Below are 13,240 nucleotides of genomic sequence, written 5' to 3'. Positions count from 1 at the left end.
TAGCCTTGAACTCGAAATGCACGTACATTTGACCGACAAAAAGATAGGCGCGTTGTAGATATCTCACCGCTAGTTGTGCCATAGCTCATCTGGCTGTGATATCGTGACTTCAGTCTGTCAGGAGTTCATACAGGCGCTAGAGGCATGCCACGCTGATACCTGGTCAAGATGGACTGGCGGGTGCAACGATGCAAAGCTCAAGCTCAATATGTGTTTGAGGAAGGAGGTAGCTCTCGTTCTTACATCTCAGCAGTTCTCGTCGCTAATTTTGAGCCTGAGCGCATCGACCGAACCGCGATAAACCGTGACGTCGCAAGACAACGGCGAGAGAGGACCGAGCTAGCATGGGCAGATATCCGCGAAGAGTAGGGATCTGGGATGCTCTGAGCCTGCTGATATGGGAGTGTTCGGTGCACCGTCCAACCACGTTCATGCTATGGCATGCGGAACCGGAACGTTCAGACACCCTATGTGCTCTCAGAAGACTGATGAAGCTGTACTGAGCTGGCTCCTGTGTAGGAGGTGCTATGTTAGTGCTAGCAAACGGAAGCATTGGGTAATTCTTTGCTTCCTGGTAATTTGACGTACTTACCACCAGAACGATGTGCATGGTCCAAGCTATTCTAATCCTTACAGTTTGAGAGCGACTTCGTTTTGTCCCTTCTGCACGGTCGACTTCCACACTCGCCCGCCCGCGAAGAGACTGACTGCGGCTATATCCACATCACCTGCCATGACACTCACACTCAGCTCTCCAGCTCTCCTCTCCGCTCTCACGGTGCCTGCGATCTCCGCCCCGCTTCCAGTTGGTACGTCCATCCGCGCTACTTGACCCTCTGCGAGTTCGTATACCTGCACTTCGACACCCTGAGCCAGCTCGTAATCCGGGCGCCCTATGCCACTGGGTCCCAGGCACAAGATCGATCCTGGGCGTACCCAGACCGGGATTTCATCGAGGGGAACGGCTTCTTGCACCCACATCGGACCATCAGCCGTGCGCTGCGGGTGGGAGAATGATGTCCAGCGGCCACCGGGTATATAATATTCGGTATCTTCTCCTTGTGGAACGAACACAGGTGCGACGAGGAGAGAGGGTCCGAACATGTACTGCCTGTCGAGGTAGTGTGTGGTACGGTCGGAGGGGAACTCAAGGAACATTGCACGTTGCATGGGGTGTCCGAGCCGATGTCCTTCGAGGGCCTGCAGTGGTGCTGGAAGTCAGCTCTTCAACTGACACAACACGCGGCGGAACGTACAAGGTTGTACAGGTACGGCATGAGCCGATGCTTCGTATCGAGGAAACGTGCCATGTATACCGCAGCCTCTTCACCATATTGCCAGGGAACACGATATGACATTGATCCATGCAGACGAGAATGCGACGAGAAGAGTCCGTACGCTACCCAGCGAAGGTAAATTTCAGGCGGTGGATGTCCCTACAAGAAGAAGGGCTCAGGATTGTATGTTGGATGGCAAAAACTGACAAACCTCGAAGCCTCCAATGTCATGCGACGCGAAAGCAAACCCGGAAGAAGTGAGACTCAAACCACCGCGAAGGGTCTCCGCCATGGCTTCGAATGTCGATTCACAGTCACCGCCCCAATGCTGTTCGATACCCACATGGTGATCACTGCCTTAGCTTGTTTACCAATGTCACTTACCACTGGGAATCTGATATTGTTATCGATCAGTACGCGCCATGCCTGCAAATGTAGGCCAACACTGACCTCTGCCCTCCGGTTGTCGCTGAGCGTGCAAACACAACTGCCTCGCCCTCACCGAATCGTCGCTTCAGTAGGTTGAACACAAGCTCATTGTACAGGACGGAGTACGCGTTATGCATCCTCATTGGATCTGATCCGTCGTGGAATACGACCTCCGCATGCGGGATACGTTCACCGAAATCTGTCTGCATAACACCAGTGCGAATCCATGTCGGTAATGCTGCGGAGCAATTCAATAAATGTGATTGACCTTGAAAGTGTCGACGCCCAGGTCAATAAGGGCATCCAGTTTCTTCTCGTACCACTTTCGGGCTGCTAGGTTTGTGATATCGACTACCCCAAGGCCGGGTTGCCATAAGTCCCACCTTCACGAGCGCGCATCGTCAATGTTCATTTATAGCACGTCGGGGACTCGGAGACGCACTGCCAAGGGGTCCCATCCATACGCTTGATGAGATATCCGTCACTCACCGCCTCTTGGAAAATAGGGGAGAGTTGCGAAATGTACGGATTGACTGCGCAATGGTTAAAACAAATAGTTATCCGACAAAACAGAACACCTACTCCAAACACATATCTTTACACCATATGTTTTCTTGATGTGCGCGAGGTATGCCTTGGGATCGGGGAAGTTATCTGGGTCGAATGTGAAGGAGCACCTGTGCGCAATCGCATTCACGGGAGATTTCTCGATACAGGCCGAAGACGTACCACTCATACTGCTTCATCCAGAAGCAATCCAGATGGAACACTCGCACAGGACAGTTGCGATCCTGCATGCCCTGAAGGAAGCCTGACACTGTTTTTTCATCGTATGACGTGAGGAAGGACGTCGACAGCCAGAGCCCGAACGTCCATGCTGGAAGGAGACTGGAGATGGCGTCGTCAGAATCAACAACCACAGCATGTCAAGGTTTGCATACGCAGGTCGGCCGGTCATACGGGTGTAGCGCTCGAGAATCTGTGCAGAGGTAGTGAGACACAGGGTCAACAAACTGAAACATGTCTTTTACCTCCAACGGCGTATCGCCATAGATAACAAAGTACTCCAAGCTCTCACCGGCAACGCTTACACCGACTCTGCTCACCTTCTCGCTGCCGACTTCCACTTCAACTTCTCCAGGATGATTGACGAAGACACCATAATTACGGTTGGTGATGTAGAAAGGGACACATTTATATGCTTGTTCGCTGGACGTGCCGCCGTCCTGATTCCAAATACTGACCGTTTGGCCTGAACAATCAATGCTCAGTAGAGCAGCCTTCCACAGAGGAGAGTACTAACCATTCTTCACAAATGCGCCGAATTGTTCTCCCAATCCATAGACCAACTCTCCGGGAGACAAGTTTAGCTCGGAATGGACATAGCGCACCAATTCTGGTGGATTCCTTGGATGCGGATTCGAGCTCACATCTGTGGCAAGACACGATCCGTTGGATGCACTTCTGATTGTCCATTTGTACGGCACATCGTAGATCGCCTGATGCCTATATCCTGCCGTGGTTAGTGTGCGAGCGAGTGACTTGAACGTAATGGTGTAAGGGTTCTCTGTAATCTCTGTAGTCAAACCGCCGGTGGCAATCGACCAGGAAGAATCGGCTTTCATGAGCACAACAGAGGGCACCGGCGGGTCGTCCGGGAAGAGGGGAAAATTTGGAGCAGGATTACTATGTTTGAAGTGTTCGATCTTCACTCCGACGACACCCTCTGTCGGAGAGTGGACTCGGATACACAGCACAGGTCCTACGGTACCAGCATCGTTCAAAGATCAAAAGAAGCTGGATCAGCCTGAAATCATGCGACTGCGTACCGGCTAGAGTATCTCCACGATGGCGGATCGGTTTGGTCGAGACCTGAAGGTTATAACCATCGCCGTCCTGGATAGCTTGGACGACTTGAAGTCCGTAGGACGGCTTGACACCGCTCTTCAGGAGCCAGAATCCGTCGTTGAACCGCATATCAGCCTGTTTGAAAGATGCCACCGAAGTGGGGCCCCATCTTGCGTATTTGAATGATTACGGGTTGTTCCAGGTACAGATGACCACAACGGCCCGTCAGGCCGCCAAGGAAGTCATACTACACTTCCCAGGCCCATTGCACATGCACAGGGTTTATAGTAGCGAAGAAAAGAACCGTGGAGAGTGTGAGAAGTGGTGTACAGGCAATCTGGATCAGCGCAAGACACGACCTCGGCTCGACGCGATCGAGATAAAACGCGTCGAGATCACGTGTCTCATACGGGAGTGACTCAGTCTGAGTGAGCATCTCACTTCTCAGTGAAGTTCAAGAAGCAACTGTCCAGCCTATTGCTCGCGGTTTTGTTAAGAGGGTAGGTCAGGACGTTTTTCAGTTTGTGATAATCTAACGGTGTAAGGCAAGATTCAATAGACTAGTAACGAAGTGAGACAGCTCACCGCCGCGACAGCGCATATCTCCCCAGATCAGTGCCAACCATTATGTCTACACTGGATGGGAAGCTCTGGTCCGAGACTCCTCTCATCTTCTCTTCACACATCTCCGCACGCCTCGGATGCAATGCATATCTGAAATTAGAGGTATGCCCTTGCCAGAGATATTTGGACTCACCTAACTTGTCCGCGCAGAATTTACAGCCTTCACAATCGTTCAAGTATCGGGGCATATCGCTGTTCGTCCAACATGCGCTACGCACACACGGACCTGACACGCACTTAATCATCGCATCGGGTGGGAACGCAGGCCTTGCCGCCGCGTGCGCCGCCAAGGCACTCTGTCTGCGCTGCACTATCTTCCTGCCCGAGGGTGTGAGTCGGTCCACGATCGACTTCATGAGGAGGGAGGGGGCAAATATTGTCACGGCTGGCAGGTGCTATGCGCAGGCCCTAGCAAAGGCAGAGGAGGTGATGGTAGCGGATCCCAAGGCGTGCGTATACACTCGAACGAGGTATTCAAATCGCAATGATACTGATATCCATTTGCAGGGTGCTAGTGCCCGCTTATGATAATTCTATCCTCTGGGAAGGGCATGCATCTATGATCACTGAGATCGTGCAGCAGCTCCCGCCGGGAATGACACCGGCTGCCATATTTTGCAGCGTCGGGGGCGGAGGGCTTCTCGGCGGTGTCTTGCAGGGGTGCAGATCTGTCGGATGGGATCATGGTCAGCTCCATCCAACTCACAGCATTTCTGTCGTGCACAAATTGACGAGTTTGGTGAGAAGTACCCGTTGTTGCACTCGAGACTCTTGGCTCCAACAGCTTCTACCAGTCGCTGGCACTTAACCCTGGTGCATTTACTGCGACAGAATCTCACTTGCCACCTGAAGGTGTCCGAGCTGAGCACGATTCCGTACACAATGTGAATGTTGCACACCTATCCACGCTGAAGTCACGCGCAACCTCTCTCGGAGCATCGTCGGCCTCTGCTGCAGTTGTGAAGATGGCGCTGGATCGGAAGGGTGGACTCAAGAGTGTATGTCTGCCTGACGAGTTTCTAATGAAGACGGCTCGGTCGTTCGCAGGTACGCTTGCCGCCTGTTAACATGATGTCAACTAACCGCGTCCTCTCTATCTGGAACCTGCGTAGAGGAACACAAGATGCTGGTGGAACTTGCATGCGCCGCGACTCTCACTTCAGCCTACAACCCTGCATTATTTGAAAAGATACTGCCATCCTCACCGTCAAGCTCTCCGAGAACGGTAGTCTTTATCGTCTGTGGGGGCTTCAAAGTAGATCTCGAAGAACTGGAAGAGTATCGGACGGGTGTTCAGGCAGACGCAAATAATGGAAGTAAATGGCAAGTGCTGTGCAATGGTGAGCAGTGGGCGTTGGATATGTGAACAGATAAGAGTAGTGTTACAAATGCATAAGGCATACATTGGGACAACAATGTTGTAGATAGACTTCACTCCCCTGAGTGACTGGGCTAGGGTCAGGTGTTTACATGAACGAATGCGCGACGTACCTGCGGCAGACGACCGCCTTAGTCCGTAGACCGGAACACTATGCAGTGTGGGCCGCGGCGGATGATATCTCCCTCTCCCTCTCAGCTTTCTTCTCACGCTTGCGAGCTCTGATCTTGGCCAGCTCCTCGCGCAGTGCACTCTGATCGGCAGGCAATTTCTGGAGAGCAGCACACATATGGGTCTATTAGTCAAGCGGACGAGGAGTCTTGTACTTACCGTGACCAGTCGTTCATCAGGCGGGAAAATGTGGTCCTTGTACTGAAGTAGCAAGAAAAGATCAGCAATCAATCCGCCATACTTCAACAATGGGTTGACTACTGGAAATCACTTACACTAAGGACATGTCGATTGTACCAATCCGGGTCGCCATAGTGGAGCATCATGGCAAGTGGAAAGAAGACATAGATGGCGAATTTGAAGACTTCGAGATTTGGACCAGCCATTGTAAGCCTAACAGAGCAAGGCAGGCAGGAGAGAATTAACGCGAGAAAGTGGCAACGGCGTCCGCCGCTTAGACGCCTGGTCCTCTCCGGATCACGTGCCTACCAGCACGCGTCGACGTCATTCACCTTCATGTTGTGTGACGAACTTGAAGGAGACTATCTACGTACAGTCATGGCTCGAAGCATTTCTTCGTGGCTAGCTGCGCCCTTCAGATTCACACCAGTCCCAGTAACCGTGCTAACCGTCGCCGTCTATGCTGCAATCTTCGCTCTGGTACTCACTGCCGACAAGGTCTCGAAAGTACCAAAGAAGATGAGAGGCTTGAATTTGGATCAAGCATACGAGGACCTTCATCGTGTGAGCTCTTAGATCGTATGTTTACTGTTCAGACTGTTTGACGCGTATACACGCTCCAGATAACTACTCGCCCGCACCCGTACATTTCTCATGCTAACGATGATGTCCGCTTGTATCTACTCTCTCGCCTGGAACCTAATGCTTCAAAATATGCGCATGTCCATCTCTCGGACGACCTGATATCCAACGCCTCATATATCGCCCCAGGCAATTACGTACAGCCATACCGAGGAGTGTACTTCGAAGGCACAAATATTCTCGTCAAAATTGACGGTACCGATTCCTCGCTCTCATCATCGGATGGGGTACTGTTCTCCGCGCATTACGATTCTGTTTCTACGGCCCCTGGTGCCACTGATGATGGTATGGGAGTCGTGACTCTGCTCTCACTCGTGGATTATCTTTCCGCTCCTGAGCGAAGACCTCGCAGGACGGCCATATTCTTTTTCAACAACGGGGAGGAAGATGGTCTGCATGGCGCGTATGCTTTCTGGAAACATCCTTGGTCAAATTTGACCTCCAGCTTCATCAACCTCGAGGGCGCCGCCTCCGGTGGGTGAGTGGGTATTTTACGCGTGTACACGGCACTATGCATGGTTTTCTGAGAAGCTCAACAGCCAACCTTTGGTCTTCCGCTCCACGTCTCTGGCGCCTATGCGCTCCTTCCTGTCGCATGAGATATCTCATCCTCATGCGGAGGTGACGAGTGCCGACGCCTATACATCCGGGGTCGTTAGGAGCTACACAGACTACGAAGTCTTCGAACGTGGGCTCAGAGGTATCAGCGTCATATTTACTTGTTCAGGGGATGTGCTGAGAAGGTTCACTGTGTCTGAAAGGGAAAGTCCCAGGCATGCAGGGTATTGACTTTGCATTCTACAAGAACCGTGCATACTACCACACCCCAATGGACTCTATACCCGGAATGGGTTATCGCGAGGCTCGGAAATCACTCTGGGCCATGATGGAAGGCACTCGTGGCGCAGGACTGTCCTTGCTGAACGATGACAACACTCGCGGAGAGGACGAAAAAGGCGTATACTTCGATTGTAAGTGACCAAATTGAGCCTAATGTTGTAACTGACGGCGATTTGTTGTATCAGTGTTCAAGTATAAATTGGTCTTGTTCTCTCTGAATTCTCTCTACGTGACCAACATCGTCTTTTTGGCCATGGGACCTGTGGTCATTCTTGCGCTGCTTGGTTGGGTTATCGTAGCGTCTAACAAAGCCAGCTGTATGTTTGTGTCCACATTTCCGCAGCCCGGATACGACGCTCATGCGCCATGATACAGCATCTCAAACAGAAGGATCCAACATGACTCGGGAAGGTTGGGCGAAGGCCAAGAAGTTCCTGACTGCTGTCATGGGATGGGGCCGGTTCTGGTTGGCGCTAGCAGTGGGCATCATAGCTCAGGTAGGCCTGGTGATCGGGTTTGTGAAGATTAATCCATATGTAAGCATTTCCGCGAATCCTGCGGCGCACCAGTTCATCCGTTTGGGGGTGTGTAGGTCGTCCACTCGCGTCCCCACCTTGTCCTCCTTGCCTGCATGACGCTCTCTTATCTCGCGATCGTTCTCCCACTCCAAATTCTGCAAACCCTCCTCCCGTCTGCCCCGGTTTCGCAAAAATTGGCAGTATCGCTGGAGCTCTACTTCTTGACGTGGATCTTCCTCCTGGTTTCGACCATCGCAATACAGAAGCGACATATCGGTGGCGTGTACTGGGTTACAGCATGGAACATCAGCGCCTGGATTGTGTGTGGGATCTCGCTGGTTGAAGGGGCGGTGCGAGAGCTGAAGGATCCAGAGACAGGTAAGAAGGCGGGGCTGGATCTGACCGTCGAGGACGAGCAGGAAGAGGCTTCAAACAGAAGGTTTGTCAGAGGCGTATTATACGAGGCCCCGGAGCCTCAGGATACAGACGGTGCAGAGGCAAGTGAGGAACACGGAGAAGTCGTAGATACGGAGCCGACGGAGATTACTCCCCTCATGCACCAGCACCGTCGGAGGTCCTCTAGCGGGCGCGAATACGTCACTGTGAATGGCGTTGTTGACCAGGCAGCGCTGGAGGCGAAGTACGAGGAGTTCGGATGGTGGATCTTACAGCTGCTGGTGTCAGTGCCCTTAACGGCGCTGCTTCTCTTCCAGGTGGTTTTACTCCTGCTACACGCTCTGTCGAATACGATGGTGGATGGGAGCAGTCCATGGACGGGTACGTTTTTTCGTGCTGAACATCACGGAACCATACTGACAGTACATCAGTGTACGAAGGCCTGGCAGCCTGCTCGCTTCTCATTTTCGTCCCAATTATTCCCTTCGCCCACAGACTACACAGTTGGCTCACCATCACCGTCGCAGTCATATTCGCCCTCTCCCTCACAATATCATGGACCGCGTTCCCCTTTACACAAGAACGCCCCTTCAAGGTGTACTTCCAACAATCGATCGAGCTCGAGCCACCATCCACCGCGCTAGCGCGCGTGTACGCGTCCAGCGCTATAGGCCCCTTCCCGCGAGCGGTAACCGTTCTCACGGGCCTGCCCGGCTTCGTCAACGAGCGGGTCATCCCCGAGCTGCCCTCTTCTTGGGGAAAAGACCTCTCCTGCAGCGAGGACCCCGTCGTCCGTCCGAATCTACTGACATGCCGCTGGGAAGGGGCGCTCCTAGCCAACCCGGGCGGGCCCTCCTCGTCCTCGTCGTCCTCTCCGGCCACAGAGGACTGGCTCGACCTCGCCGTCACGCGCGTGAACGCGAGCGCAGCGCGCGTGTCACTCGGTGGGCGGAACACACGCGCGTGCCGGCTGTACTTTGACCGGCCCATCGCACACTTCGCCGTGCGCGGCGCAGCGGACGGCGGTGCGCTCCTCCCGGGGTACGCAATGCCCCCGGAGGGCGTGCGCGAGCTGCGGCTCTGGAGTCGCACGTGGGACCGCGTGTTCGAAGTCGAGCTCTGGTGGGAGGAGGCGGAGGATGGGTACGGAGAGGCGCCATTCGAGGGGCGCGCGGCGTGCGAGTGGGCGGAGTACGCGAGCGGTGCGGCTGGCGGGGTCGCGGGCGCGGGCGGACGGATACCCGCACTGGAGGAGGTGAAGATGTTCTTGCCGGTGTGGGCGCTGCCGACGAAGACGGCGGACGGGCTCGTGGAGGCGTGGACGAAGTTTTCCGTGTAATTTTCACTCACCTGTGTTATCGCCTGTTCGGTACTCACGAATGTAATTATTGGGCGTTGGCTTGTATAAATATATCTGGTAGGAAGTACACCGCCGGAGATGAAATGCACACGAGAGTGATAACGTTGATATACAACACGTACGAGTACAGTTGTGCTTTTTCCGCTTCCATTTCGCATCCCATATCCTACATTGACCAACTCGAAGCCCGCCACGTCCCGTCCTATCATGCATTTTCGGTCGCAGAGCCGCGATACTCAGCACTGCTTCGCGTAGGTGCCGTTGGACTTGCTTCCTGAGCCATCCGGGAGCTTACCACGGCGCCCCTCTTCAGTCTTCCTGCTCTCAAGCTTGCTGAGCGCGCTAGTCGGATTGTCCGAGTCCCCGAGGCCCTCCGCAACCTCTACCTGCTCAAGCAATCAGCGCCTCCCACACAAAGTACTAATAAAGAATATAAGGTGGAGGGACGCACGATGTCACCGACGAGCCGGTCGATCATGACCGCGGACGTGTTCTCGCGGACGACGACACGGAGGATATCGACGCTCTGGAGGTCCGGCGCGAGCTCGTAGTTGGGCACGATCCACCCCTTAGCGCGCAGCAACGTCTGCACCCACTTCTGCTGCACCTCAGGGTACTTTGCGCGATACTTGTCTGAGAAGCGGAAGGATACCACCGGCAGGCCGGGGACATAGTTCTAGGTGGGGAGGAAAATGGGAGGTTCAGACGATGTCCGAGGTAGCGGAGCGGCTTTGAGCAAGTGAGAAGTGACACGCACCTCAACGTTCTCCTCGTCGAACTCGATCACCTGCTTCCCCCCCGGGACGACGGTCGAGGTCTCCACAGGGCGGTGGATGTCACTGAGGACATCAAAGTATCCGCTTTTCTCAAGCGCGCGGCTGAGGAGGCGCGCGTTCTTGAGATCCTGCAGCGCGACATTGCGGTAGCCCTCGAAGCCGAGGTGTATGAAGTTGAAGTACTGCGCAATGATTGGGTGTGCGGGTCGCGAAAAATTGAGTGAGAACGAGTACTCGACGCTGCCCAGGTAGTGCAGCTCGAAGATGAGGTCCTTCGGCAGGTACTTCTTCGACCGCCACACGACCCACCCGACGCCAACATACGAGAGTCCAAATTTATGCCCCGAGGTGTTGATCGAGACCACGCGTGGGATGCGGAAGTCCCACTCGAGCTTGGGTGTCGCGAAGGGAGCAATGAACCCGCCCGATGCACCGTCGACGTGGATCGGCACGTTGTTCCCCGTACGCTCCTCGTACTCGTCCAGGAGCGCAGCCATCTCCTTCACAGGCTCATAGTGCCCGGTGTATGTACCTGAAAGCGCGCTCAATTTCTAGACCCAACAGGAACGCGAACAGTACTCACTTCCCAGGATGACATATACGCCAATGGTGTTCTCGTCGACATATTGCATGGCGCGCTGGGGATCAAGACAATAGTGGCTCTCCTTGGAGATGGGAACGAGGCGGCACTCTACGTCGAAGTAGCGGGCGAACTTCTCGAGGGCGACCTGGGCATTTGCACCCATAACGATGTTCGGGCCGGGCTCGTGGATGGACTTACCAGCGGCCTTGCGACGCTCCTGCCAGATGCGCTTCATGGCCAGCCCACCGAGCTGAATAGCCTCGGAGGAGCCGGTGGTGGCGGTGCCGATGGCCTCCTGGGAAGAGTGCGCGTGCCATAGCTCGGCGAGAATGGAGACGCAGCGGGTATGCAGGACCTCTGTGGGGTGTGAGAGTTATGACGCGCAAAGAGAGGGGGACGCACGGGTCATGGGATATTCGTCCTGGTCGATGAGGTTCTTGGAGATGTTCTCCATCATGAGCTGATCGGCCTCCTTGGGCATCCAGGTGTGGACGAAGGAGGCGAGGTTGAGGGCGGGGGTGCCATCGAGGGTGAGTTCATCGTGCAGCAGCTGATAGGTAGCCTGGGCGTCGACACCCTGAGTGCGCACGAATTAGACGGTAATCATGGGAGAGTTGGGGGGAGGGCACCTTGGACGGGATTCTGTACTTGGGGACGGGCTCCGTGCCATAGCGGGCTCCATAGGCGTGGGTCGCGAGGTGACCAGTGGAGCTATGGATGTGCTTGTGGTCCTAGGGATAAATGTGAGCAAGACGTAGTTTGCGCGAAAAGTAAAAGCGTGCCTGGGAAGTCCTGACGAGGAAGTCGGTGTTGAGGTGCTGCGAGCATAAATAAATTGAGCTGGGTGGAGAAAGGAGGAACGAGACAGCGTACTCTGGCGAGAGGCATGGTGGGGGAAGAAGAGGAGGGTACGGCAGTGAGCAGTGGAGGACGGGGTTTATATAGTCGCAGATGGCGACGATAGTGAGCGCGGATGATGTCATCAGCGGCCTCCAATTTGATTTTCCAAGTGCGCCCTATGTCACCCGCCAACTGCCGCAGCGTCGCCGCCGTCGTGTCCGGCTTCCTTTCTCCCCACTCATAGACTCACCCGACCTTCCCCTTCGGTCCTTCGAAGCACGCGAAGCCTCTGACGCGTTCTACATCTGACGCGTTCTGTCACATCACGTGCCTTCCTGTGACGCACCTCGTTCCTGGTTCCTGCACTGTCTGCTCCTCCCCATTCCATGCTGCTCTTCCTTCTACCTCATCCGTGTCCTCGAAATCGTCTCCGTTGTGCTGTGCAGCGTCGTTCATCGTCTCGCTTGCTGCGGCGGGAACGCGCTATCAACTTGCTCATCTCCATCATTTCTACCTGATTCAACACGCACCCCACACACCTCGCCGTTTCAAATCAAACATTTGCCCCCCTGCGGATAGCTCTTCTCTTCCATCTCGCCTCCACGGTATGAACATAACATCACAGTCGTTTCAATCCGAGATGGTCATGCGGTCTCCACCCGTGAATCGTACTGTTGGCCGAGCGGCTCTTGTCTCCCACGTACATGCCTCGCTGCTAGGCCAGAGCTTGAAGGTTCGCTCCCAGTAACGGCGCGTGTTCTTTGCGGAGTGAATGGACCGACTTAGATGAGAGTCATGGCTTGATTCATGCCGATTGCGAAGTTCAGAAGTAATCACAAAGACAAAGAAAACATGTTGACCATCTGACTGGAAATGAAGCCCCAGGCATGCTGTGAGTGGCATGTTCACGATCTATGTTCATCTATTTGAAGATGTTGTGAGCTCATTCTGATGTCCATTGTGAGTCCTCGATGCACATCTTGAAGCTTGAGCCATGAGAACATCCTATACAGCTTCTTTTGGAGTCGGAAAGCAGTAAAATCTCCGTATCGCTATGTCAATGATGGCGCGTACCGTCACAGTTACTTCGCCCCTTTGAGCTGCTACTCGATCCCCTGCTTCTCTTGCAACACACCTTTGCCTCGCTGCATGTTCTGGAATCGAGAGATTGGGGTGTGGTGCGCAATCTATTTTTGCTTATCGTGAATCGTGCTTGCCTTCTGAGTTTCGCTGAGTTACACACGAACATCTGATCTACTTGGAGCAAGTCCGACTGGTTAATCAAGTACTCTATGGGCAGCTGTTGGGCAGCTGGCCTGTATGCGTTGTGCGCAGTTGGCGTCAACGAATTCGCACTTGACCATAGCAAGATGGAAAA

General features: G+C 54.2%; 6 protein-coding genes across 6 annotated transcripts; 3 read left to right on the top strand and 3 right to left on the bottom strand.

Moving 5' to 3' along the window:
• Nucleotides 1–16: 16 nt before the first annotated feature.
• Nucleotides 17–369, top strand: SCP_0408460 (COX assembly mitochondrial protein; the record flags this gene model as incomplete). The annotated part of the gene is made up of 3 exons (XM_027757574.1): nucleotides 17–47; nucleotides 114–226; nucleotides 280–369. 3 exons carry the CDS (start codon nucleotides 17–19, stop codon nucleotides 367–369), a joined length of 234 nt encoding a protein of 77 aa, XP_027613375.1.
• Nucleotides 370–630: 261 nt separating this feature from the next.
• SCP_0408450 (Alpha-xylosidase) lies at nucleotides 631–3,683 on the bottom strand (the record flags this gene model as incomplete). Its single annotated transcript, XM_027757573.1, has 13 exons — nucleotides 631–1,200; nucleotides 1,257–1,436; nucleotides 1,489–1,605; nucleotides 1,662–1,671; nucleotides 1,728–1,909; nucleotides 1,975–2,089; nucleotides 2,149–2,239; nucleotides 2,289–2,383; nucleotides 2,436–2,594; nucleotides 2,648–2,685; nucleotides 2,738–2,958; nucleotides 3,010–3,468; nucleotides 3,536–3,683. The coding sequence occupies 13 exons, from the start codon at nucleotides 3,681–3,683 to the stop codon at nucleotides 631–633; spliced, it is 2,385 nt and encodes a 794-aa protein (XP_027613374.1).
• A 498-nt stretch (nucleotides 3,684–4,181) lies between these two features.
• SCP_0408440 (Catabolic L-serine/threonine dehydratase) lies at nucleotides 4,182–5,544 on the top strand (the record flags this gene model as incomplete). The annotated part of the gene is made up of 5 exons (XM_027757572.1): nucleotides 4,182–4,280; nucleotides 4,329–4,627; nucleotides 4,686–4,864; nucleotides 4,926–5,225; nucleotides 5,291–5,544. The coding sequence occupies 5 exons, from the start codon at nucleotides 4,182–4,184 to the stop codon at nucleotides 5,542–5,544; spliced, it is 1,131 nt and encodes a 376-aa protein (XP_027613373.1).
• Nucleotides 5,545–5,707: 163 nt separating this feature from the next.
• SCP_0408430 (hypothetical protein) lies at nucleotides 5,708–6,053 on the bottom strand (the record flags this gene model as incomplete). Its single annotated transcript, XM_027757571.1, has 3 exons — nucleotides 5,708–5,827; nucleotides 5,887–5,928; nucleotides 6,003–6,053. 3 exons carry the CDS (start codon nucleotides 6,051–6,053, stop codon nucleotides 5,708–5,710), a joined length of 213 nt encoding a protein of 70 aa, XP_027613372.1.
• Nucleotides 6,054–6,285: 232 nt separating this feature from the next.
• Nucleotides 6,286–9,642, top strand: SCP_0408420 (Vacuolar membrane protease; the record flags this gene model as incomplete). Its single annotated transcript, XM_027757570.1, has 8 exons — nucleotides 6,286–6,471; nucleotides 6,531–7,027; nucleotides 7,089–7,249; nucleotides 7,311–7,520; nucleotides 7,575–7,706; nucleotides 7,765–7,925; nucleotides 7,982–8,684; nucleotides 8,735–9,642. 8 exons carry the CDS (start codon nucleotides 6,286–6,288, stop codon nucleotides 9,640–9,642), a joined length of 2,958 nt encoding a protein of 985 aa, XP_027613371.1.
• Nucleotides 9,643–9,899: 257 nt separating this feature from the next.
• SCP_0408410 (Glutamate decarboxylase) lies at nucleotides 9,900–11,910 on the bottom strand (the record flags this gene model as incomplete). The annotated part of the gene is made up of 8 exons (XM_027757569.1): nucleotides 9,900–10,049; nucleotides 10,115–10,339; nucleotides 10,421–10,971; nucleotides 11,023–11,379; nucleotides 11,425–11,599; nucleotides 11,652–11,753; nucleotides 11,805–11,840; nucleotides 11,896–11,910. 8 exons carry the CDS (start codon nucleotides 11,908–11,910, stop codon nucleotides 9,900–9,902), a joined length of 1,611 nt encoding a protein of 536 aa, XP_027613370.1.
• Nucleotides 11,911–13,240: the final 1,330 nt, after the last annotated feature.

Source organism: Sparassis crispa (assembly GCF_003851025.1).
Source record: "Sparassis crispa DNA, contig_000003F, whole genome shotgun sequence".
Classification (NCBI taxonomy): domain Eukaryota; kingdom Fungi; phylum Basidiomycota; class Agaricomycetes; order Polyporales; family Sparassidaceae; genus Sparassis; species Sparassis crispa.
The sequence above is the reverse complement of the archived record's forward strand: the minus strand, read 5'-3'. Positions and strand labels throughout refer to the sequence as shown.